General features: G+C 40.8%; 1 protein-coding gene across 2 annotated transcripts in view; it reads left to right on the top strand.

Annotated features, from left to right (window-relative positions):
- LOC122798704 (zinc finger protein 260-like) overlaps positions 1–27,476 on the top strand; it is a 141,659-nt gene that overhangs the window by 10,589 nt on the left and 103,594 nt on the right. For both annotated transcript variants that reach the window (XM_044067799.1, XM_044067800.1), the window contains exon 2: positions 15,016–15,142. In XM_044067799.1, the coding sequence (XP_043923734.1) occupies positions 15,016–15,142 (127 nt within the window). The remainder of the gene's footprint in view (positions 1–15,015; positions 15,143–27,476) is intronic.

Genomic DNA, 27,476 nt, shown 5'->3' with positions numbered 1-27,476 from the left:
GTGCAATGGATTCTGCTGCCTGTGCAGATAAATTGTGTGGTAAGGGTTTTGCTTCTATTATCCCAGTATCAGAGACTACTGCATATCCTACTAGGTTCTGTCCTGCAGGACCCCTTTTGCACGAGCCATCCACATAGTATGTCACCTCGGCATCATCCAAGGGGACATCTGTGAGATCTTTTCTAGGTAGTGTCTTTTGCTCAATTACCTGCAGGCAGCAGTGCGGTGTGCCGTCTGCAGGGGTCGGGAGCAGAGTAGAAGGGTTTAAAGTCGTGCATCTTTCAATCGTCATATGAGGTTGGCTCAATAATATAGTCATACAGGAAAGATGCCTAGCAGGGGGAAGATATGCCACCTTTTCTTGTAGTAAAATAATCTTGACTGCATGAGGTACTCTCAAAGTGAGAGGGTGGAACAAGCCTACTGAGGCTGAAGCCTGTACTGCCATTGCAGCTGCAACTACTGCTTGTACACAGTGGGGTAAGGACCGTGCCACTGGGTCTAGTTGTGATGAGTAGTAAGCAATGGGGCGTTGCTTATCCCCATGCTGTTGTGTTAACACTGATGTCATGTAACCCTGCTTGCAATCTACAGTTTGGAAAAAACGTTTATGGTAGTTTGGCAATCCCAGAACTAATGCAGACTCTATTAGCTGCTTTAGTTTACAGAAGGCAGATTCTGCCACTGGTGTCCACTGTAACAAATCCTGCGCTGCCATAGGCTTCTTATATATAAGGTCAGTTAGAGGTGCAGATTCCAAGGCATAGTTTGGAATCCAACTCCGGCAAAAATTATTTGTACCCAGGAAGGACATCATTTCCTTCTTGGTAGTGGGTTTTGGTGCTTGCAAAATTGCTATTTTTCTGTCCTCATCTAACGTTCTACCTTCCTTGGATATTACATATCCTAGGTATTTGATCTGTTTTTTCCAAAGCTGCAGTTTATTTTTATTTACCTTATGCCCCTCAGCGGCTAAAAATCGTAGAAGTTCTATAGTATCTTCTCTACAATCCTGCTGGGTGGGGGCCGCCAGCAAGATGTCATCAACATAAAGTAAAATCTGACACCCTCTTGGTGGGGTGAATCCCGCCAAGTTGCTTGCCATTTCTTGTGAGAATATCATTGGACTTTCACAATATCCCGGTGGTAGTCGCGTATATGTATACCTTTTCCCCTGAAATGTAAATGCAAACCAATACTGGCTATCAGGGTGTATCGGTGTTGAAAAAAACGCGTTGCTGATGTCTACCACAGAAAAATATTTTTGTTTAGGTTTTAAATCATTCAACAGTGTGTGTGGGTCTGGCATCATGGGTGCCCTTGGTATTACTGCATCATTTATGGCTTGTAAATCCTGGACCATACGCCATTCTCCATTGGCCTTTTTAACTGGAAATAAGGGTGTGTTACATGATGAGTCGGGAGATTCTACTAGTATCCCTCCTTTAAGTAAGGCTGCTATAATAGGCTTTATCCCTGCCTCTTTTCTTAAGGGATACTGTCTTTTTTGTGGTCTGAATGCTGACTTTGGCGTGATAGTAACTGGTCCTGCTGTACGAATGAGTCCTACTTGCTTGACAAGCCATGTTGCTTCGCTAGGGACGGCTTGCACCTGTCACCCCTGGCTTTTCGAATACTGGCCAAGGCTCTTGCCACCCCCATAGTGCCTTTTTTAGGCAAGGCTCAAAAGACAAACTCGCCTCCTTAGACAACACAAGGAAAAAGAAACTAAGGGTAATGCTACTCAACACCAGAAGTCTAAACCTCAAGATGCATGCACTTGAGGCTCTCCTCAGTATGGAGAATATCGATATGTGTGCAGTAACAGAAACCTGGTTCAAGGCTCCCAAGAGCACCCCAACACTACCAGGCTATACCTCATACCATGCTTTTCGGCCGCAAAACTCGGACGGAACCACAAGAGGAGGGGGAGTATCCATATTCATCAAAGATACCCATATCTCCAGGCTAGTGGCACTGCATGAAGCATCTGAGACCATCCATGTGCAACTAACAGTGGGCAAAACTGCCTTCCAGTTTGTAGCCTGCTACAGACCACCCTCCCAAACTCAGGAACCCCACTCAGCTTTCCTGAAGACACTGGAAAATATGAAGGTCTCTCCAAACACCATTATATTGGGTGACTTCTACCAAAACATAGACTGGGAGCACTACTCAAGCCCCAACACCCTAGCCCAACAGTTCCTAGAATTTATAAACTCAAGTGCTATGGAACAACTGGTCACCACTCCCACAAGAGGGGGAAAACATATTGGACCTGATCATCACCAACATCGGGACTCTATGTTCCATACCAGAGGTATACCCCTCATTGGTAAGATCTGACCATAAATTAATCACTATGGACATCCATATCCTGTCCCCACCCCAGAGGTATACCCCTCATTGGTAAGATCTGACCATAAATTAATCACTATGGACATCCATATCCCATCCCCACCCCCAGCAAAGGAAACCACGGTCAAAAACTTCTCAAAAGCAAACTTCCCACTTCTCAAAACTGAGGTGAAATCCTTCAAAGCCCCAGGGCCAGTGGAAAATACGGCCCAAACCGCAGAATCCTTTACAAATGCATTCTATGGATACCTACAGGAATGCATGGATCGTGCTATCCCAAATAAAACCAAGATACACTCCTCCAAAGGCAGGAGACCTGTCTGGTGGACCACAGCCATAAATAAGCTGTACAACAGAAAGAGGAAGCTACTACATGATAGAGCAAAATCCCTAGGCAACTCTGATCAGTACTAGCAAGAAACTACGATCCCTCATAAAATCATCTAAGGCCAGCTTCAAAAGAAAAATTGCACAAGACACTAATGATAATCACAAGGCTTTCTTTAGTTATGTCAGAAACCTGGGTGGAAACTCCCAGATATGCTCGGAGTTGGTGCAAAATGACAAAAAATACACTGAACCCACAGACATTGCCAACATCCTGGCAGACAGGTTCTGTGGAGTGTAGCCTCCCTGACATCACAGATGCACAGGTGAGAGCTGCCCTCTCCAAAGCAAAAAACACAGCATCAATGGGACTGGACGGTGTCCCGGGCTGCATTTTACATGAGCTCCAAGAAGAACTGAACCCTCACTTAAAATCGCTGTTCAGTCTCAACCTTACAACAGGATATGTACCCAAAGAATGGCATACAGCAACAGTGGTCCCACTCCATAAAGGTGGTGCCACAACGGACCACGGAAACTATCGCCCCATAAGTCTAACTAGCCTGGTCTGCAAAGCTATGGAGCGTATAATCATGGAACTCATAAACAAAGACATTGGGAACCTCCAAACACTGGATCCTACCCAATTCAGCTTTGTTAAGGGCAGGTCTTGCCTCTTGAACCTGGTCAATTTCTTTGAAACAGCCACCAAGGCCATAGACGAAGGGAAGGTAGTCCACACAGCCTACCTTGACCTTGCAAAAGCCTTCGACACAATACCCCACTCGGGCATCATAAATAAGCTCACCAGCTTAAATATCAACCCCTATGTCACAAGATGGGTTGCAAACTGGCTTAGGGATAGAACCCACATGGTCAGAATTGCAGGTGCCATGTCAGACTCTAAACCAGTTACAAGTGGCGTCCCACAAGGCTCAGTCCTGGGACCTCTCTTGTTCGGTATATATTTCTCTGAGGTACAGGCTAACACAGGAGGACTATGGCTGACAAAGTTTGCAGATGACTGCAAACTGGGGGCCATAATTGACTCGCTGGCTGACACAAGCATCCTCCAAAAAGGTCTCACAGAGATGGATAACTGGTGCCAGAGCCATGGCCTAAAGCTAAATGCCAAAAAGTGCATAGTCATCCCCTTTGGGAAAAACAAAGTGCCCACAAATTACCACATAGGTGGTAATCCATTAAGTATGGAAGAAGTAATTAGGGATTTGGGGACCCAAGTAGATTGCAATCTCTCCTTTGACAATCACATTGCCAAAGTGGTTAGAAAGACATTCTATATAGCCCACCTTATCACAAAGGGGTTCACATCTAGATCAAGAGAGGTCATTGTGCCCCTCCACTCATCACTCATTAGGCCCATAATTGAATACAATGCCCCATTTGGGATGTACCTTACCCGACACCTGCTACAACTAGAAAGACCCCAAAAGTACCTCACCAAGAGGATCAAGGGACTCAAACAGATGCCCTACACAGTTAGGCTAAAGAAACTCCAGCTCTACTCAGTTGCTTACCGCCTACTCAGAGGCGATCTGTGCCTGACATATAACGCCATGTCCAACCCAGAATTAATGGACATGCTCCACCTCAAGAAATCCAAATCCATCAGAACTACACGCTCCAGTGACTTAAACCTCAGCACAGAAATAAATAGAACATGCTGGAGGGACAGATTCATATCCCAGAGGCTCCCCTCACTCTGGAACAAAATCCCAATCCATGTCAGACAGAGCCTCTCAATGACCCTCTTCAAGAAGAATCTTGACGTTTGGATGGGAGATTGTAAATTTACCCCTGGGATCTCTTCTGTGTCACTGCTAGACAGAGGCACGGTAAACTAACCTTAAATGGGCTATCTTCTGTGACCTACTATACAGAGGCACAGTCAACTAATCTAAGAAGGGTGGCAAAAGCCAAACATACTCTGGCTAAGCTTGTAAATGCCCTAGGGCAGATAGCCTAGTATCAGCCTATGAACCTATGATTTCCCTGTTGACCAGAGAGTTTCTGGTATGTTCTGTAAGGCATTCTCTTCCTCCTTTAATAGGAGTGTCAATCAGCTGTCCTCGCTAGACTGCAAGTGCACAGCTGGATTGGGCTGAGTTATCCAATTCAACTTTTGTACTTGTATTCCTTGTTCTAACAGTTCTAGTTCTGTCGGTTTCTGCCATCTCATAACTTTTTCTCCTAGGTCTGCCCATTCTATATTTCTGTTTTTGGTTAAGCTAACATGTGGTAATCGATTAGATTTATAAAGTGCAAAGAACTCCTGGGGCAATGAACAGCTGGCTACACTGTTCCCTTCTGTGTCCCAGTACAGGTTACGCAATATCAATCTGTTTGCATGATTCTTGAATAATTCTTGCTCATATTCCGTATCAGGTCCTGGTATGTTGCAATAATACAGGGTACAGTGCAACAGGTGTTGCTTATCAGTGCCAAGGGAGGGGAACTTGCTGATGGTTAGGTTCATTAACTCTTTGGTCACAGTCCCTGGACCAGTCGTAACCAGGTCTTGGCTGTACCAATAAAACATTTCACCCTCCAATTGCACTACAAAGGTGTTAATTTGTCGCTGTGCTTCCATACCCTGCATGGTTGGGACTACTGCTATACCAAATAGCTGCATGAGGTCTCTGCCCAAGAGGTTTACTGGGCATTTTGCAGAAACTACAATTTTGCTTTTTTGTGTCAATCCTGAAACTGGATCAGTTATTGCAATGTTACGGGAGAGAGGCTCCCGATACAGCTGTCCATTAGCTATTTGACCAGTATGTAATCAGGTGACTCTGTGTTTTCTGGTAGTTTGGAGGGGTGTATCAGGGTTCGTGATGCCCCTGAGTCACACAAAAATCTGACCTCCCTCCCTTCTACCAAGAGTGTAACTTCTGGTTTCGTGTGTGCTAAATAGAGCTCCAAGCACAATAAAGCTAGGTCTGATATTTCATTTTCCTCATTGTCACTAACTTCCTGCACTTCCTCTATTCCCTCTATCACATTCTCATTTGTCCTTTCTTTGCTAGCCCCTTCTAGTGATTCTTGACTACCATATAGTCAGTCCTCACCCTCCTTGTCTTCCGTTGTTGCCTTCTTGTTTTTCTTGCAATCCCTTGCCAAATGTCCCTTTTTACCGCATTTAAAACATTCTCCCCTTGCCCTTTAAAGTCCTCTGATTGCTGATCAGATTGTTTGTTTCCCTGCGCGTTTTTCTTGCCCCTTTTCCCAGACTGTACTACATAAACTTCTGCTCCATCTTCTACAGAAAATACTTGAGCTTTCTTTTTCTTTTTGCTATTAAAATGCCTTTCGGCATGCCTAGCATATTCAAGTAATGATTGTAACCTGCTTGTACGATGGTCTACCATGTGTTTTGTAGTAAAACTGCTTATAGGCGTGCTACTGCCTTTTAAAAATGCGTTCTTCAACTGTTGTTCATATGGGGAATCTTGTGTTTGATCTTCAGAAACCTGCATTCCACAGTGGTTATTAAAACATTCTAACAATCTGGCATAATACCGATCAATTGTTTCGCCTTCTTGTTGGATGCATTGATTAATGCAAGTCCAGTCTGCCCTAGGTTTCCATTTTTCAGAGATGCAGTCTGTAAGACCTTTTACTCTGGTGTCTAATTCTGCGCTGCTATGTGGGAGGGGTCTTTGTGCAGCATCATGAGGATTCCAGTTCCCACTAATCCTGTACCAATCTGGCCCTACAATTTGTCTAACTACTTTTTCTATTTCTTCTCCGTTTAGGTTATAACTCAACCTCATTCCTTGTAAATCTTCTGAGAATTTTCTGAAATTAACCTTTGGATGGGGAATTCCCTCAGTGGCTTTCCGGATATCTTCCGGAGTCCAAGGTCTATACACTAAGATAGTTGGGTCCTGATTGTCTTGACCTGCCTGAGGATTGGGTACTTCTATAAGTGGGCATATTTCTTCTTCTTCACTTATAGATCGTGAATTCTTAACTATTTGCCATAACTCGATACCTTCTTCTGAATTACCTGCCTTTGTTCGGGACCTGGTCCTGATGGGATCTCTAATTTTAGTCAGTTTTAATTTCACAATATCTCTATCCTCAGTGACTGCAGGATATAGTGGGGGTGGACTAATCTGTTCACTTGCTTCATATTCTGGTAAGGGAGGTGGAGGTGCTGATGCTGTTACTAAGTTATTATCTTCCCTATCTAAAAACATTGCTTTTGAATCTTTGTTTTTTTGTTCCCTACGGTTTACTTCCTCCAGCCACCTGTGTGCCTGAGGAATTCCTAATCGACGTTGCTTTTTTACCCGACCCTTTGAATCGTTTTTGAGCTGTTTGATAAGCGAGGATTTTTCTAATTTTCCGTCGAATTCATATTTATTAACCCATTTTGAATAATAGCTAATATTTTCGGCGCGCTACGACTGCATATATTTTGTGTCTTCCGTTAACGGCGGGTTTTGGGGTCTTTTTGTGCAATTATTACCCATTTTGTTTTACCCTTTGATCGTTACGTAACTTCTCTTAATTTTTAACGTGGTACCACTGATATTGTTATAGTCTCTTCAGAATGACTGCCTACTTATTCTGTTTCTCCTGATCTATGACAAGACAGTAATCTTTTTTGTCCCTGACTTGCAAAAATACAATCTGACAGAAACAATACACATCTAGTCCCTGATCTAAAACAGAAAACAGAAAAAAGTAGATTCACCTTACCTGAGCCTACGTGATTGATCACCAATTCGCGGAGACCCGATCTTCAGTCATACCATGGATATTGTTATAGTCTCTTCAGAATGACTGCCTACTTATTCTGTTTCTCCTGATCTATGACAAGACAGTAATCTTTTTTGTCCCTAACTTGCAAAAATACAATCTGACAGAAACAATACACATCTAGTCCCTGATCTAAAACAGAAAACAGAAAAAAGTAGATTCACCTTACCTGAGCCTACGTGATTGATCACCAATTCGCGGAGACCCGATCTTCAGTCATACCATGGATATTGTTATAGTCTCTTCAGAATGACTGCCTACTTATTCTGTTTCTCCTGATCTATGACAAGACAGTAATCTTTTTTGTCCCTGACTTGCAAAAATACAATCTGACAGAAACAATACACATCTAGTCCCTGATCTAAAACAGAAAACAGAAAAAAGTAGATTCACCTTACCTGAGCCTACGTGATTGATCACCGATTCGCGGAGACCCGTTCTTCAGTCACAGATCAGAAAGTGGCTGGCCTCTTTTGAACGACAATTCAGTCGGAGGACTTTCCATATAAGAAGAACCAATTTGGTTTCTTCCCCGTACGGTTTCAACCACCTGGCCGTCTGATCCGAGGTGAAGAGAGGGTTCCGGTCCGAAGGACCAATCTGTAAAAGGAAAAACTTCAAAGACCAATGCATGTTAGGTTCGAGCAAGGCACCCTTTATTACTTGCAGCAAGGAGACAAAGCATGTAGGTACAAGATTTGTCTGGCTCTTCAATGATCAGTATGTTATTCTTATACAGTTCTCTTCATGTCACACAGAAAATGTTACTATTCTATTGCTGACGTAGTTGGACACAGCTTTCTGTATGTTTCACAGAAAATGTTACCAGACTTATTGCTGACATGGTTGGATTATTTGCTGTCTTGCAAAAACTCTTTGAGAAAAACAACCTCTCCTTGGGCTTATTTTAGGCCACCTTAACATTTCAATTCTTCACTTGTACAGTTCTAATACATGTGTTACATTTTGTCTAGATGCAAGGTACATTTCTAGCTTTAGTACAAGTAATGCTGACTATGGTTTATACTTTCAAGCATTTATTGTTTTCTTTATCAAAGCTTCTAGCAGCTGCATATTTTCTCATGGTATAAGCAGAAATGAAATATCTCTTTGTTAAGTTTCCTGACATTAGCATAAATGAAATCATACTTTTTCATCAGCAGCAAGACAAAAGAGAACATCCTGTAATGAAGTTGTGAAGGGAGTTTTTAATGTCAGCTATTGTATCCAGCCTGTGTCTGGGTGACCCTTCCTGGGAGAGCTGTCACAGTTTGTATGCTGCTGCAGATGAAGAGGGAAGGCTACATCTGTTGTTTTGTAAATGTGTTGAGGGATCATTATAGATGGCAAGTGTAAAAGGAAAAACTTCAAAGACCAATGCATGTTAGGTTCAAGCAAGGCACCCTTTATTACTTGCAGCAAGGAGACAAAGCATGTAGGTACAAGATTTGTCTGGCTCTTCAATGATCAGTATGTTATTCTTATACAGTTCTCTTCATGTCACACAGAAAATGTTACTATTCTATTGCTGACGTAGTTGGACACAGCTTTCTGTATGTTTCACAGAAAATGTTACCAGACTTATTGCTGACATGGTTGGATTATTTGCTGTCTTGCAAAAACATTTTGAGAAAAACAACCTGTCCTTGGGCTTATTTTAGCCCACCTTAACTTTTCAATTCTTCAATTGTACAGTTCTAATACATGTGTTACATTTTGTCTAGATTCAAGGTACATTTCTAGCTTTAGTACAAGTAATGCTGACTATGGTTTATACTTTCAAGCATCTATTGTTTTCTTTATCAAAGCTTCTAGCAGCTGCATATTTTCTCATGGTATAAGCAGAAATGAAATATCTCTTTAAGTTTCCTGACCTTAACAGAAATTAAATGTCTCTTATTATTTTCATGACATTAGCAGAAATGAAATGTCTCTTGTTAAGTTTCTAATATCTGTGCAGATTCATGCAGTGTGAACAGAATAAATGTATTAACCCTTTTAAACCTCGAATGCACTAAGCATGCAATTACTATTATATATTTTTCTAACAGCAAGTATTACAGAGGGCAACTTTCAACAACCTCAGGGCAACTGAGAACAAATGGAAATTTTCTTAGTTTTTTTAAGAGAAGAATGCTAGTTTTGCAGAAAGCAAGTAAAGTACTAAATCAGAAACAAAGTACTATGAACAGGTTGTATTCAAGGCTGCAAGATTTTGTCAGACAAGATACGATTTTAGTTGAATTACTTGCTTTTACAATGTTGAACACCTCAGATATTGTGATTTACCTGACCTGAATGTAGGATTATTTTTTTTTTGTTTTATAAAAGCTCTGAGCTTGACTTAAAAAAAACAGGATATATAAGATACTGAAAACTCATTGGTTTCAATTGTATAATTTTCCTTTATTCAAGGAGTTGTGCATGTTTTTGGAGAACAGTTTACCAAATATTAACCTCAGGATGAATAATGTTGCTTCTCCTTTAAGACACAATAGACTAAAATAGTGTCTGTGTCTACAGTTCTGATAACATATCAGATAACACAATAGTTTAAGAAAGTCTTTGTGTCTACAGTTCTGATAACAGATCAGATGAGCATTCTGTAATAAAGTAGTTATTTCCTCCTGCCATACCTCTCAACCTCTTAAAGCAAGAAATCTGGACAAAGCCATAAGTAAAAGTAGTACAAAGGCCCCAAAATAGGGACAATTTTTAAATATTGTTCTTACAAACTTGAAAAGTTGATACAGTAACAGGTTTTGGTCTGAACAAGTGATAGCAGTCCCTCCAAACTAGGCTACAGTGCCTATCACTACACTGAAACTTTGTTTCAGTAGCTACACATGGCTGTACATGTGTATAAGTGGGTACGAGTCTCAGGAAGGCCTAATGGTAGGTTCATAGGTTCATTTCTTTATGAAAACTCCCTAATACTGAACAGTGCTTGCTTGGTATTAACCAGGTTGGAATAACCAAGCAATGGAGCTTGCCTAAAAAAGGAATTGTGTGGATATAAATTAGTCTTAGCTTATATGCCAAAGCCCTGCAGAGAGAGATACAGGCCATCCCTGTTGAGACAGGCTGGCCAACACATGCTGGCACATATTAGATTCCCTAGGAATGACACCAGCTAATTATCTATTTGTTGAAGTCAGTTATATTGGTGTGAGTTGTGGCATCATTCTGACAGATGATAAGATACAAGGCAGGTATAGTTCCTATTGTGGACACATGCATGGAGAGCTTAGCCATATCTGTATGCATCTCTAAGAAGTTGGAATATTTGCAGTCATTTACTCTGCTATGGGTGTACTCATATTGGTGGTGGTCATGGTAACCAAAGGTTCTGATCACATCACAAATATTGTCACTAGATGAGACAGCTGACTGTGGCCCTATGTTTGTTCATTCAGGTGAGTGGGCCATTATAGAGTCTGACTGGTGTCTCCTATTACTAAAACATTCCCTTATGTGACCACAGCCTCTGGAGACCTTACTGCTGTGAACTTGGAGCCAGAACAAGTCTTTTTCTGTTTGCGAGAAGGTACAAATGAGGGTGTATTTGAGGGTATGGTACTGTGTAGATTAGGTTTTTCTAAATGTCTAGTAGACTTCAAACCTCCACATAAGTGATTAAAATTTTGGGTGGCTGTGATATGGTGGTAAGATGCTCAGTGATGTACATGGTGTGTGGGATCCTAGCATGTGGTAAGCTGTTTAGTGATATATGCGGTATGTGAGATGCTAACCAGTGGTAAGTTTCTTTTTTGATGTACGTGGCGTGTGGGATGCTAACCTGTGGTGAGCAGCGTAGTGATGCAAGTGGTGTGTGGGATGCTAGCCTGTGGTAAGCAGCTTAGTGATGTATGTGGTTTGTGGGATGCTAGCCTGTGGTAAGCAGCTTAGTGATGTAAGTGGTGTGTGGGATGCTAGCCTGTGGTAAGCAGCTTAGTGATGTATGTTGTGTGGGGGATGCTAGCCTGTGGTAAGCCTCTTACTGACGTACTTGGTATGTGGGATGCTAGCCTGTTGTGAGCTGCTTACTGATATATGCAATACGTGGGATGCTAGCCTCTAAACTGAGTAAGTATAGGCATCTTTCAGAAGTTGTCTCATAACATAAAGACCTGCTCAACTAAGGAATAAAAGAAAATGTTTCACAGTTACGGTTAAGGTGTTTACCTCACAGATGCAAGGAAATGGGTTTGATTCTCATCTTAGGCTTAAAATAGGGCACCTAGCCTAGTACGTACGTAGGTGCCTATCAATGCATACACCGCAAGCTAGAGCACTTCCTTTGGAGTTAGGAGTTGATGTAATGGTTAAGGTGTTTACCTTACAGACACAAGATTTAATTTTCACCTTTGAAAGTGAAATTGACTAGACTTAAAATGGTATACAAGGGCAGCTAGCCTTAGCTCCTTCTAAACACTAAAGCAGTCAGTTTAATAAATTGTAATAATGTGTATATGTATAGAAATATGTAACTATATAACAATTTAGACAAAGTAGGCCAATGATTATCTCGCATATTATAGATTTATAGATTGTTACTAGGCTAATGACCCAGGAGGCCTTTCTAAGCATAGCCAAGTTTTCCCAAAAGAATGACGTCCTTTATCCAAATAGAACATTGAGGGCCAGGCATTTATAAGCTACCTCTCTCCATAGGGGACATGCATGCCAGGCTTGGTGCAAGTTTCCTATTACCCATACACAGGGCTAGGTTGCTTATAGGTTGGGTAATATATGAACTCGGCTCCATGTGGATGAGCAAGCTGTTTCATAGGAGGAGGCAGTCTGTGGGACACAGCTGTCTCTCCAGCATTTTCTGTTTAAGTCTCAGACAAAATTTGGGACCTTGCACCTTGTATTTCTTGTACTATGAGACTTAGAAGTATGCAGGGGATTCATGAGAGTGGGGTTTGTGGATGCCTTGTAAGCCTGGCATAGATCACCCCTCAGCAATCTATAGGAGACTGAGTAAGTGAAAGGGCTATAAGGCTCTGCAAAAGACAGATTTGTTATGCCTAGCATTCTTTCTGTAAGGAAATTCTGAGGTCACTCTAGTTGTTGCATATGCCTGGTTCAGTACATACTGAAGTGAACTTTGTACTCTATGATTAGTCTGATAAGGCCATAGTACAGTGGGAAAAAGCACTGTAGTGTCGGCAGTCAATACACCTGGTGTGGGAACAGAACCCATAACCTTTTGCATGAGAAGCAAGTGTGCTACCTGTTGCCCCACTGACACAACATTATTTATTCTATTCAATTTTAAAAAGCTTATGTAATTGTCGTTAATCTTCATTGTAACTGTTATTGTAACTATAGCTGCAATTATTATTTATTTGGGGCTTTCCCCAGGCCTCCACTGAAAATGGGCTTTTGCTCAGTCAGACATGCCTGGTTAACAAATGTCAAAATAATTAAATAAACTTTATTAATCTTGAGCATGACAGCAAATAGGCTATTAATATGTAACCTATTAACCTAATTTTAACACCCTTATTGAATCCCCATTATTCTAATATATATGTTGCCACCTTTACACTTTTTTTGGTGGAACATTTCATTATTCTTGTAATGTCCAGATAATACCCCATCGGATTGCCAACAATAATGTCATGTCCCTTACTATCCTGGGTCAGTAACTAAGGAGACCGTCACTTAAACAGGAGTACCATTTCACAATATTTCACAATTTTCCCCTAAGAGCACAACAGGAACATACTCTATAATCTGGGACTGGACTGTATACTTCTGTCCATCCTTAATATAACTCTTGATTACACACTTCAGAACAATGTGTCCCAGTTTAAGACCTCGGTGGTGGTGCTGCGGTAGCATTGTCGCCTCACAGTTAGACGTTGCCCGTTCGATTCTCAGAGCGTCTTCTGTGTAGCGACATGCGTGAATGGGTGTTCCTTCGCTGAAGGTTGTGTGTTAGGCCCGGCAAGTCAGTACATAAAAAATCTACTGCCAGTCATTAGCGGACTGGAGTTCCGCTGTGGCGACCCCTAACCGGGAAAAGCCGAAAGACACAAATACACTGATATTTAATTAATTAAGCGCTTTCGACCGAAATTACAAAGGACTTCAACAGATTCTGATGAAGTCCTTTGTGTTTTCTGATGAAAGCGCTTAATTTATTAAATATTTGTGTGGAGCATGGTTGCCTGCTTCATCTTTGTTTTCATTTGTTGGAGTTTTTTGTTTTTAATTACCTCTGATACACTCACACTTAAATAAATTAAATATTACACATCCAAGCACTACTGGGAAAGCTTTACACAGATTTCCAGCTGTGCTTCTTCCCCAAAATAATACAGTAACACACTGCCATCAGTCAGAGAGCCTTCATGCTCTTTTAAAGGTGTGTCTAGTTATGAAAATAAGATATTTAAAACAAATGATAGCAAATCACCTAAAGCGGCCAGGCTTTCAGAGTGGTCTGGGAAATTATCAAAGCAGATATAAGCACTCTCAAATCACTAAAGAAAAGCACTGATTGACCAGCCACAATGTACATTAATAAAAATATTTAATAGTAAACAAAATGATTAAAAATGTAAAACAGTAATTTCCAATAAATAGAGAGCTCAGTCACCAGGAAAATAAAATCAGTACTAAAGGATAAAAATCCAACCTTTATAAAAACTTTAACTGATTAGTTATAATTTTCCTATCTGACTAAAGAACACTCTCCTTGATTTAAACTAAATTATTGCAGCAGAGCAAAGGCAGGCTTACAGTTCTTGGGGAGTCCTTCTCGGTATCCACTGTACAATACAACTGTGAACAACTGACAACTGGCAGCTAACTGATAACTGACAGCAACTATAACTGTAACTGACTTCAGACTCTTTTACAGACTGTCACAGCTGTTCCGGTTCTAATTTTTATTTCATATTTTGAAAATCAACCAACAGCTGTTTACTAAAGTTCCTGCCTGTCTTTCAGCCTCTGACATTAACACATAGCAACTGTCATCATTCTGATGACATCATCTGCAGATCAGCTAATTCTGAGACAGACTGCAGTTAGAACCTTCTTCACAAATATGCAAAGTTAGAAATGTAAAGGGACACTGTCCAAGTCTTTAAAACATTCTGTATGAACAGATTATAAATCAACATATAAGAATTTATTCACAATTTCATATCAAGTCATGATGGCATATAATACACAGGTTAATCTGAAATCATGTACAAAAGCTTCATCCAGACATGGTAGCACAAATGGCAGTCTAATTTCTTCACAATACTATTACGTTTTCTTGCAACTATGCTTTTTATTGAATGTACTACAATTTTAATTGAACATTTTTACCACAACTGAATTATTTCTTCACTAAATAAAATTACTATATACATGCTGTGTGTATTGCTTTTGTACAGTATAGCATACAAATCAGATATTCAAGCTTTTGTATAGTGTAGCATACAAATCAGATATTCAACTTTTTACCTTAAGCATTTCAAATTTAACGGTCTGTACATTGCAACAAATAAGCAAACCAATTATTTGTGTTTTCAGGTGCCAGAAGGATTTGAGGATGTTGCTGTTGGATTTTCAAGAGAGGAGTGGGACCTGCTGAGTGAACAGGAGAAAGAGCTGCACAGGGAGGTGATGGTACAGAACTTTGAGAATATGATTTCTGTAGGTAAGGGAATTGTAGAGGCTTTGTCATTATCTGAGGTTGTAATTACTTTTATAATCATGAAGATGCTGTTATGTGTAGTCACACCTTTGTTTCCTTCTCAAAAGTACAGCAAACTGCACTGATCTTACGTGATTTGTTTGTATATATTTATCCAGCCTTTGTCTGTGAAACAGTGGCAAATCACTTTGCAGCTAAGCAATAGGCTTTAAAGTTTTGTTAAAATACTGAACTAGCCTGACTGTTCGGTGATGGTCCACAAATATTCTTAACACTTCCTGTTAAAAGAAATAAAATTTATGTATTTATCATAATGAGACCTCTGTGATGTTTTCCCATCCAGTTCAATCTATGTGTTATCAGATTTGACTCTAATCTGAATCCGGCCATTTTAGAGTCTTGCGTCTGAGAGCTCTGCCTCCTCTACCAATAGTACCCTGATCTCCCTTCTCTTTTCATATTGAGTTTACCCCATACTATGCTGTCTGACAAATTGTCCAGTCTGTATAGCATGCTAACAAGAAGAAAACAGGAACAAGGGCAACAGACAAAGACCCTTGCAGGGTGGCTGATATAGCCCAGCTAGCAGACCAGTTAGTAGCACTCAGCTAACCACTGTGACAGTTTGGTATGGGGAAATGGAGGGAGGGAGGGACAGTTGAATTTGTTGGAAGAAGACAACACGGCTCTATCATTCTGTTAAGTACACAACTTTCATATGCAATGTTGCCTTTTCCATCGGGCTTCAACCTGTGGGGCAGAGTCTTCAGCCACAAATAATCCCTGGGACTTTCTAGGAGAGAACATTTCCACAAAATGGTGGAACTAAATGAAGTTCTTGAACTAGACTGAACATCCGGTTTATAATGGGAGACAGTGGTATGAGCACTAGACCGGGTGTCTGCGGCACATATATCATCAGTGAAGCCTGCTATTCACTTCAAGGAATACAGAAAGGAGATATAGTTGGAGAGCCATTTGGATAGGTTCATTTTGAACACAAACTTCTGAGTCCTACCTTAAAAAAGAAAGAAAGAAAGAAACGGTCATATTTTCTAAACCTTTTAGTTGTATCAAAATAAAATCTGAGTTGTCTATGTACATCTGAACAGTGACGCAAATACTCTTCCTTGTTAGTGAAATTTGGAAAGAAGACTGGTAAGTGAATCAGCTAGTTCAAAGTAGACTCCAAGGTGAGCTTGGTCCTATAAAAAATTAATTAGGGAGGAACAGAAGATGGTGCTTGCAGCTCAGATACCCTCCTGGCAAATGTAAAAGCCACAAAAAAAAAAAGAGTTTTCCATGACAGCAACTTACTGTAGCTGAAGGTTCAAAAAGGAGGACAGTCAAATTGGCAATGACAGACAGTTGAACCTTAATGGTAGAATACCTCAAACCAGACCATGACATCCAAATGGACCAAAAAAGGATGTAGTCCTTTGGAAGAGGCCCGAATGGAGAAATGTTTCCACTTGCTAATCTATAATTTCCTAATTGAGGGATTCTGGGAAAAAGAAAGAATATGAGTCACTCTGTCAGGAAGCTTGGGATTCCTGTCCATCACTGGAATTGGAGAATGCATTAAGTTGAGGGAGCAGAGATTGAGCAGAGGCATCCCTGATGGATGGGAGATTAGATTCAGGAATGGATTCAGCACATAGGGAGAGTGGTGTAGCTGAGGTCAGAGAAAGAGAGGACACACTTGTTGTAGCCAGAATTGGGGCAGTGAGGTTCTGCAGTGGGATGCTTTCTGAATAAATTTGATTATCAGGGGCATCTAAGGTTAGTTTAACAGGAGATTTAAGGGCCAAGATAGCAGGAAAGCATCCCTGGGTGACTGCCCTCAGGAGGGATCAGGGGAAGAAAACTACTGCACTACATGTTAAATGGAGTGGCAAAAAGATTGCAGCAGGGGATGCCCCAGCAGCTGAAAATATGAGCTGTTACCTTTGGGTTCAGGGACAATTCATAAGGCTGCCGAAGGTTCATGCACAAACTGTCCTCTAGGGTGTTGCATTTCTGTGGGATGTGCATCACATTTGAAGCCACTGAGAGGACATTGCCCACTGGCAAGCCTTCATGGTCTGTCAAGATGGGGTAGGAGATTTTTCCCCTTGTTTGTTCAGGTACCAAACCACACACGTCTGAATGGCTATTATGCCCTTGGGGAGAAGGTCTGCAGTGCTAGGGGGATTGCTGTCATCTCCAAGACATTGATGTGAAGTTTGACCTTGAAGCTCAACCAGGTCCCTTGACCATTTTCCATTCCAAGTGTCTCCCCCACCCCTGAAGAGAAGTCCCTGTAGTGATTGTGGCATGGGGATAAGGAAGAATGAAAATTCGCCCTGTACCAACTAGTGGTGAGTGTAACCACCACTGAAGGTGAAGGTGGCAAATGATTTTCAGAGAAATTGGAAAATGCATGGGATGTATGAGGTAAGACCACTGAACTGCTAGAGTCCACTGCAGCAGCCTCAAATGAAGGAACTAGACGGACAGAGAGAAAAGCAGAAGTTGCTGTATGCCATGGAACTATCGAACCATATCCACCAGAGGGTTGGGAACCTGAAAAATGTTGGAATTTATAGGCTGCCATTTGGCTGTGTGAGAGAGAACTCTTCTTCACTTGCAGGCTTCCAACACTTGTCCTGCTTCCAAGCAGAGCTTTTATTGATTCACTGTAATGCCCAAGGACCTATGCAGAACTGTAAGGAGTCTTGAGCCTTGATCAGAGATGCTTTCATTGAAGCAGTGAGGAATAAATCATCTAAATTCAGAAACATCTGGAATCCCTGCAGTCTGGGCCAGGCTGCCACTACCACCATGCATTTGGTGAACACCTGGGGAGCTGTGCTGAGACCAGAAGAGCTTGGAATTGGTAAAGATTAGTGACAGCTGAAGGCTCAGAAATCTCCTGGAAAGTCTCGCTACCTTTATGTGATGGTAGTGATGGCAGGCATCTTTGAGATCTCAGTCGAGCACTTCCAGTTGTAATTTATCAGGAGAGGTGGAATGGACTGCACTGTGGCCATCCAGAACTTGGTCTGTTTTCCAAAGCATTTCAGTTTTCTGATATCCAGAACTGGACTAAGGGTTTTGTTCTTCTTTGTACTTAAAAAAGAATCTAGAATAGACCAAGGGCCCTTGCTGGTCTGGTCGGATCTCTTTGATGACTCAGTTGGCTAGCATCTTTAGGATTTTGACTGCTGAATTCCTTCATTGATGGGCTGGCATGTCTGCAGAAGTTTCTGAGCATCCTTTGGAGTGTATAAAAAAGGGATCGTTTAGATTCACAGTTTCATAGATAAGTACTAGGCTACCTGCCTTAGAAGGCAATTTTAAGCCTAGCCAGTTTCCTTTCAAAGGTGAGAACCAGACACTGTACCTTGTGTCTGTCGGGTAAACACCTTAGCCATTATGCCATCCCCTACCTGGACATGGCTGTCAACACCCATGCATCTGAGGTGGTGACCTCCCATGAGTGTCTTTGAAAGGCTGCTGCACTTTACAAGAAAAAGAGATGCTTGCCCCCTTTTTGATTCCTGGAGTAGGATCATTTAGGGATAGCTGAGCATACTCCTGTGGTAGATAGCCAGAAGTAAGCAGGATAGAAAGACTAGTATCATCTTGACCTTTGGGCCAAAAAGGCAAGAACTGTTGATTGGAGTACTCTCTGCAAACTGCACAATTACATTCAGGCATATCTGAGCATGGCAGTGCTGGGGCCTGCTGTGTGAGTCATTCCATCAACTGCATTGGACAACAGCCTCATGGACACATTCTTGACAGACTGCATCATTGACAACTGACCCTCTAGAGACTTTTGAGCCTCTGGGCACTTCAGATACTAGGTTTCATTGAAGTCTTGTCAAATGAGCAAGGTGGTTCAGTGTACACAACACTAAGGTTGCTAAACTGTATGTGCACTTTCTTGGTCCAGAGCCCAAGGCTCCCTGTTGGACAAATGGACCAACAAACTTTCTTCTGAGTTATCCTTTTTTGTGGCTGCTGATACCATGATAGCATCAACTGCTGGACCCTTATTCCATAGGGCTCTGTCCATTGTTGAGATCAAATTCCTATTTGGTTTCTTATGGATTGGTTCCACCACATGAGGTTTTCTCCAAGCACTCCCAAGACACCAGATCAATGAGGTCATTTAGAGGAGGGACTACAAAGGACATGGATGGGTCCATGACAAATGGCTCCAGAACCATCAGTTTTTTCTGGGGAAGGGGCTTCTGTGATCTGTCACCCATGCTGTTTCAACAACTCCATAAGATAGCCAAAAGAGGTATCGCCACAGGGGGATTTGGGAGAAACATGCTCTTCATCGGGTTCAGTGTACTAAGTGAGGGATTCATCAGGGGAAATCCATGTGCTTCTTGTTACATCTACTCTTACTATGTCCCCTTGACTGGAGAGTCTAGAACAGACCCAGAAGAAACAGGGGGCCGTCAATGCATACATCAAGCCCAGACGTGGGCAAGGGGTAAAATCCAAAGTCACTGTTGACAATCCCCGGTCCTAGAAGAACAACATCCTTTCCACAGAGTCAAAAGCCAATGCCAGAACCAGATGACTGGACCTGGCACTCCTTGGATTTGAGGACCAGACTGAAACAACAGTATCTGGTGCCAATCAAATTGGATCTGATGCTGAGATATTGGCCAAACTGTCAAGTGCTTAAGCTCCCAGGGGCAGGAATTATTCCAACATCCAGAGGGTCAACCAAGGCTCCAAACTTTCCCCCTGAGAGCAATCCTGGACAGTGCCACAGTACTGATGCATGAAGTGGTCAGGGAGTTGAAACTTAACAGAGGGGATTGCAATACTGCTGAGACTTGTAAACCCAGAGCACAAGGGACTGGTGAGGAAAAAAATGTTCAGAGCCAAACTTCAGGCAGTGGTGCTGAGGAGGCTGGAAGGATCTTTTGTTGAATTTGAGAATTTAAGAAGGATTTAGTCAGTTGGTCCAAGTCCAATGGGTTCATGCTTCCAACTGACCTGATCTGACCTGATGGAGGATGCCACTGATGGTGTGAATTATGATTGGGTAACTGGCAAAAAATGTGGCCTGTAACCTACCAAGTGAAGCAGATGAGTCAGTAAGAAGAGACTGAGAATACTGAGGGAAGGAGACATGGGCATCTCCAACACTTGCAGTCCAGGTGATTTTAGGCAGAATATGCCAAGTTGGACCTATTGGAATTGGAGCCAGAGGTGCCAAAGTTGGTGAACCTTCAGCTCCATCTGATCATTGGCCAGTGAGGTGGATGGTTTGTGGTCCCCCGAACTTTGGATCAAGACTTCCGGTCGTTGTTCTGGGATTGCTGTCCATCCCTCTTCTCAGACCTCTTACTGAGAGAAGGGGAAGAAGAAGAAGAACCTGCAGACAAAGGAAACATCAATTTAAGAACCAACTTGGCGTGATGCACATTGAGAGCTCGGGCCCCAAACATAGCATAATTTGAATGATTGGATTCAAGGTGGGCAGTGTCTAAAGAGTCAATGCAGCAATCACGGGCATCTTGTGTGGGCAGCTTGTGCCTGTAAGACACAAACTTCTTGAACCCTTTCACTTTCTCTTTCTCTGTCTCTACACAGGAAAAAAGTGGCAGAACAAGCAAATACAGATCTAAGTCCAGTAGCAATATAAGCCTAATACCTAACACCCCATAACAACACAACTGCTGAAAAGTTAAAGTAATAAGACAACCATTTTTTTCACTTACGTAGGTAAGGCAAAAGGTGAAAACATATGACAAAACAAGCACTAACAAAGAAAAAGTTTAAAACAAACACCTAACACTCACTAAAACTAACACCTACATTATCTAAAACACTAAAAACTAGGATAGAGTGTACTAAACAGTAAGGGTATATTCCACACAAAAAGATACATTGGATGGTTCTTATAGACCACGATGCATTCTCTAAGGTGTTAAACAAGATTGGTGGAGAGAAGGAAAGAACAGGTTAGTATGGAGAGACCATATCTCCCAACCATACTGAATTACTCCGTTTTTACTGAGTTGGGGGCCAAATAATGGGGTGCCACGATTCCCGAGTGGCACCCTTTAATTTCCAAATTCCCGGCACTTTATTTTTAAATTTTATTTCCTTTTTTGAGCCGACTGCATCATGTGCGTGATGACGTTAGCTCCGTGAAACGGCTTGCCAGCCTGTCAAAATTGAGCTGAAGCTCAACATCCATGCATTTCCAGCTGCTCATATCCTTAACCGAGGGTGTGTGTAATCACAATGCGAGGCTGAGGCTGGATTGTGTGTGTGTATGTGTGTAATGTCCCAGGTGAATATACCTGGCTAGAGGAGGTACTCAGACTCAAACCTTGAACCTTGCGTACAGGTAACAAGAGCCTAAAGTCGCTACCCACCACCCTTTCTGAAAACTTTCCAGATTTATGCCTCATATGTTTGTTCTGTTCCTCATAAAATCTGTGGTTTTCTGGAATTCAGTGAAGGATTGAATTCACTAAATAATGACAGGCATTTGAATTTCAGACTTCATATTCTTCAGAAAATAAATGGTAAGACAAAACCTTTTATTCTAGCAATTTTCTAAGTTTATAAGATCAGTATTTGAAATGTATCCCTGTTTTGGGGGCTAAGAGGTTGACAGCTATGGTGAAAAGTGAGAACTGAATTCACTAAATGATGACCATTTAAGTTTCAGTCTTTCTATTGTTCAGGAAACTGCTAATTTGGCATAGTGGTATGTTGCTCTGACTGTAGTGCACAGGGTCCTGGGTTCAAGTCTTGGCAGTGAAATGCATGGTGGTGACACAGCATTTTATTCTAGCAACTTTCCAAAATTATACAACCAATGTTTAACATGTATCCCTGGTTTTGGGGCTTTTACCCCCCCCCCAATAAATTTTGGCTTTTTCCAGATTTCTTGTGCTGCAAATTTGAGAGATACAGTTGTGTCGAGTGGATTTTACAAGGAGCTGAGAGCTTCAGGGGAAGAGAAATTTTGTGTTGCTTATGCTGAGTCTGCTTGCATTGTTAATAGCATAACAGGTTAAATACTTGCTTTTGATGCAGAAGGCTTTGGATTCTACTCCCACAGCATGTAGATGCATTGCTGATACTGTAGTGTGTTGTACTGTTAAATGGGGTGGGTGTAACAAGTCAAGAGTGTAGCTACAGATACAACAGAAGTGAGAAACTGTCATGCACAAGGGCATTTGTGCCTCAGTGGAAAGAGCAAAAATATTATTAACCCAAATTCAGGTACAGGAAATCATAATTATTATGTTCTGTGCTGCATTATAAGAAAAATATTTTTAAACAAGTACAGTACATTTTCCAGCATTCAAGATAAAACACATATTTTTTCCACTGCAGACGGTGGAGAAGCAAGAGTGGCCAGTTAGCACCTGCATTACAATGGTAGTTTTGATGCTTCAGGATGACTGTAGGAGAGGGTCTGTCAGTACTTGGACTAAAAATTGGCAGTCTTAAAACATGTAGTTCACATAGTTTATTTTGTTATGCATTTACAGCTATTGAGTTGGTCTGATAACACAAATCAGGGTAAGTCAAGCAAAAAACTGAAATTGAAAATAAGTTTGAGAAGCTATGCAAGATGCACATGGCTTGCAATACTGTCATTCTATTTTTATATAAGTGTGTGTGTGTGTGTGTGTGTGTGTGTGTGTAGACTTTTATGATGGAAATGTTCTGAATTGGGCAGTTTTGTCATTATTGCATTTTGTTTCATTGCCTACTGGAAAAATGTTCAAACAATAAATTTAAAATGTGCTCTAAGTCTAACAAGTGTGCTGTATTATACAAGGACTATAATTTAATAAAGTCAGGAAGGTATATTGAAGAACATGTGTATGTTTCTTGTTTTGTGTGCAAGGGGCCTATGATTGAAAACAGCCCAAAGGTAATCTTTATCCACCACTGGACATATGCGTTTTCTTTGAATGTGGTGTGGATTTCAGTGCTGTTTCAATGAATGTGAGTTTCAAGGGCAGAGAAGTTTTAATGTCAAGTCTGTTTTCATTGTGTGACAGTATTGCTTTGTTTAGCAGTCTGTTAGTGTTTGTGCATTGTGCTATAAAATGTAAAAATAAAATCCAAATAATTATTGTATAAGTAAAGCAGTATGCGCATTAGTGTTTACGGTAAATGGGGCAAAATAAACAGGTAATTGGAATGGCTGCAGGGGGACTCTGGTGCTATATTTTGGTTGTCTGTTCTTCAGTCTGTGTTTGAAAGTTGTTATCCCACAATTCCAGGGGAGTGGGTGGGGTTACATAATTATGTGTGCAAATTTTATGTTAATCAGCGTACAGATTTGTACCTATTTTTCTTTGGCCTTGTCCAGATTTTTGTTGTTTTCAGCTTGAGAGGTAGAGGGGGGGCAATAGCAGTAGAGTTCTCAGACTGAAGTCCCTCCAATGGCCGGTCTGAGTCAGATCTGCTAACTCACAGGTTGAAGCCAGATGGAAAAGACAACAAATTATCTGGGAAAGTCCATGCATTGCTATAGATATTTGTAGAGTCCTTTGGTCAATAAGTATTTTTCAGGAGTGTCCTACCCTCAAAGGTAGGTACCATTTTTATTGCTATAGACATGGCATTCTCTCTCTCCACAATGGCACTGCTTCTGGAAACTTTATAACATATTCATTGAGCACTGATGTGTACTAGAATTCCTTATTTGACTTCAAAATTTGACCTACTGTGCCCACAGCTATACTTTTAAATTGTACTTCTGTTATATGTAAAAGTATTCAAGGGTACCTAAATCTAGGATTTGATAACTGCCTTCTGGCAATGTAGACATGTAAGGAATACATCATTTCTGTGTAGCCTGACACAACAGGGGAGTAAACTATGTCTAGAACTCCAACCTTAGTCTTTTGCATCCCTAGATGACCACCATATATGTGACAATGTGTTAACTTCATTACAAGGGTTCTAAGGGGCTTTCATGACAACAGCTTTTTTTGAATATTTTGTTCTTTTTCATGAGTTACCCTCTAGAGTCCTGTTGTAGCTCTAGCTGTCCATATGATGTGAGGCCATTCAATTTGTTTGTCTCTCCTTCCACTCTGATTACATTTCCATTAGCTCTACTTAGAGTTTCTTCCTCCCACTCCTATGGAACATTCTTAAAGTTGATATGACTTCTCTGGGGATCAGCCAGGCCAACATTACTTTAATTAGTTTCACAATGTCAAGTGTAGGGTGTAACTCCATCCCCTTCATTCAGATTTATTGTCTATAATGAATAACTCACAAAAATACTTCTTCTATTTGGCATAGTGGCAGTTTCCTTGTATGCAGCCTTAGAGTCCTGCTTCTGTATCTGTTTAGTCGTGTGCGTAGGTATAGCAGAGATGATGTTTGGGTACTTTTAGCTTCCCGTCTGTGTTTTTCTTTACCATAGCATTCATCTGTTTCCTCCTGAGCCTCTACAACAGGCCTGTCTAAATCATTTCTGTACTGACTTCTTTTATCATTCTGATTCTGAGAGTTTTTTGTGGTATATACTTAACTGTTGGCCATTCTCTATCCTTCTGTACACAGACTTTTTTGGTGGCCTTTTTTGCTGGAGTATTTTGGCAAGACTCGGTATTAGATTTGTGTATAACTTGTACTCGGATGTGAAGCTTAGTGCCTCTCAAGTTTCCAACAACACTATAGTCTTTGAACTATGTATTTCTGGCTTGCTGTTCATTTGTGAGTTGTTGTAATATAAATGGTCTTCCTCAAAATGAATAACTTCCGTACACCTTCAGCATTCCATGAACAGCCTCAGTATTCAATACACCAGTGTAATACACATAAACATAATGTATTTATTTGTTAAGATGAAAGGACTAAGGTCTGAATGTATTGCACTGGAGTACTGGATGTTTGATAACTTAAACAGCTTTTGAATATTGAGGCCATTCACAGAACGATGGCAGAGTAAAGAAGTGGTTGTTTGACTTACTGTTTCTCCCACAATTTCCAATTGTAGAAAGTCCTGGCCATTTATTGCATCATCAGTTGGGTGCAGTGCAAAACGTCAAATTAAATTTACATCCAGGTTAACTGCTGGGTAAACAGTGCAAGAAAACTAAATTGCTTTCCCACTGCAGGACCTATGGTAGAGCCCGTTTTGCTGATACAGTGCTTTGTGATTAAGTGAAACATGCTTCGTATTTTCATGCAGCATTTGTGTCACTCAAGATTTGCAAATATAATCCTTGAGTTAAGTTAGCCATTGAGCTAGCTGGATGGAAGGTTTTTTACCTAGTAGAGTTTGTATTAACATTTGGGTTGTGGGGTATTTTCTCTTGACCCTGTGCGTATGCACATAGCAGTGTAATTCCTTTGTTTCCACAATTACAGTACATTTGATTAGCTTGACAGTAGCAGAATGGTAGAAAATCACTTCCACTGTGGTGTACTTAACCATTTCAGGTGTGGTATACTCAACAACAGGTTACTGTTTTGTTTTTGCAAGAATAACATGCCTGTCACTTAGCCATGCACTACTTTTAAAACAAATTATTTCAATTAGTAATGTTTTTTATTTGTTTGTGAACCAAGATACAAGTCTAAGTGATTTCTTAGCATTACTTTTTAGTGCGTACAATCCAGTATTAAAGTTTTCAGTTAACAACTACTCTACTGAAGTATTTAGAACATATAGGATGATTCTGGGATACTCAGTTTTTTACTTATTAGTGCATTCCCATTTAAATCTAACTACAGCTAGAATTTCTAAAATTTTGTTTACGTTATTCATGCTGGGTTGTATTCACAATTTAAAAATATATGTTAAGATTGCCATTTGTGACCTTAGTGGTCATTTTAAATGCAGACTGAAGCAACTGTTCCTTCAGTACCTGTTTTTGCCTGAAGACTGCGTATTACCATTCTATTCCATTGCCCCTAGGGTATTTTCTAGGTTCAGCAGATGCATGCCTATCTTCTCCCATAGTGTTCAGAGCCTGGCTAGCAGTCACTGTGTTACACGTGTTACAGATGTGTCTTCTCTTATTGTCAGGACTCTGTGTTTGGTAATTACTAAGTGTACTTCTAGTGTTGGCACCTTTTCAACAGTCCAAAGTGGGACATGGGGTGTGGCCAGTATATGTCATCACTGTGGGTGTGGTCATGGGTAGAGGGAGTGGCCAATGACAGTGTGCTGGTATATAGTAACAGCATACTAAAGTCCCCCTCATAAACAATTTAAAGTGATGCACCTGTAACAGTAAAAGTAATAAGCCTCAGTGGAAAAACACTTATGCACACATTACCGATATTCTAGTACTTTATTTCATACTTTCATACTGCAGTCTAACTACATTGCACAGGAAATACTGAAAAACTGATGAGCGTACACTTCTAGCAGCCTAACATTCCAAAGCTATTAACACTGGTTAAAAAAAAGGTGCTACTAAGCTGTTCTGTAGGAGCTATAGATGTTTACACCAGTAACAGCCTAAATACACATACTACTTGTTTTTGAAAAGATGAGTTAGAAAAGCATAAAGTGAACAAAACATCTCGAAATACTTAAACACTTAATGCAAAAAATAAATAATAATAATAAAAAATCAGCACATAAAACAAGTGTATCAGAGTTTAACAATAAGCAATGTTCAAACATCTAGCAGATGTAGAGTTCCAAACCTTTTTCGACCCCACACACATTTTCATCTGTAAAAAATTTAATTCTTAAAAACTATCCTGAAAAAGCCACTGTAAAAATACATTACCAACATGCTGTTTGTACCTCTAAACATAGCAAAAATGTATATATACACATAATTTCACCATTAAAAATTACTGCTTGCATATTGTGGGCTGGTGGGTTGCCTTCCTCATGGGCTGCTGTCTTAGTAAGTCTGGCTTCCTTTTGGGCCTGTATGCTTTATGGATGGCTTCCATCACTCCCTCTACAAATTGCAGCCAAAGACAAATTTGCATGATTATCAGCAGCCGGACTCAGTAGGGAACAACTGTCCTTGCAGATCCAGGTTGGTGATGTAACTTAATCACCGAGGAAATAAGTACAGTTTTTATGGTGATCCTCTGTGATTCGTGGAAAGCTGGAATTTGTATGTCCCACTGCTTTATGATGCAAGTGACTAGATTGAGAACCCCAAAACTTGAGTGCCTCACTGAGAGTGGTACTAGTGGAAACCTTATGTACTTCACCTTGGTAATCTTTGCATAATTTTGCTTTTTATGCATTTTTCATAATTCTTGCTTTCATTAGTGCTCTTGTCAAAATTTCTCCACATGTTTAGTTTTTTTTTACAAACCTTTATGGGAATGGACCCCATTTCTAAGTCAG

The sequence above is a fragment of the Protopterus annectens genome, chromosome 3.part1 (genome assembly GCF_019279795.1).
Source record: "Protopterus annectens isolate FY-2018-M chromosome 3.part1, PAN1.0, whole genome shotgun sequence".
Classification (NCBI taxonomy): domain Eukaryota; kingdom Metazoa; phylum Chordata; order Ceratodontiformes; family Protopteridae; genus Protopterus; species Protopterus annectens.
Note: the sequence above shows the minus strand (reverse complement) of the source record. Positions and strands in the feature narration are given on the sequence as shown.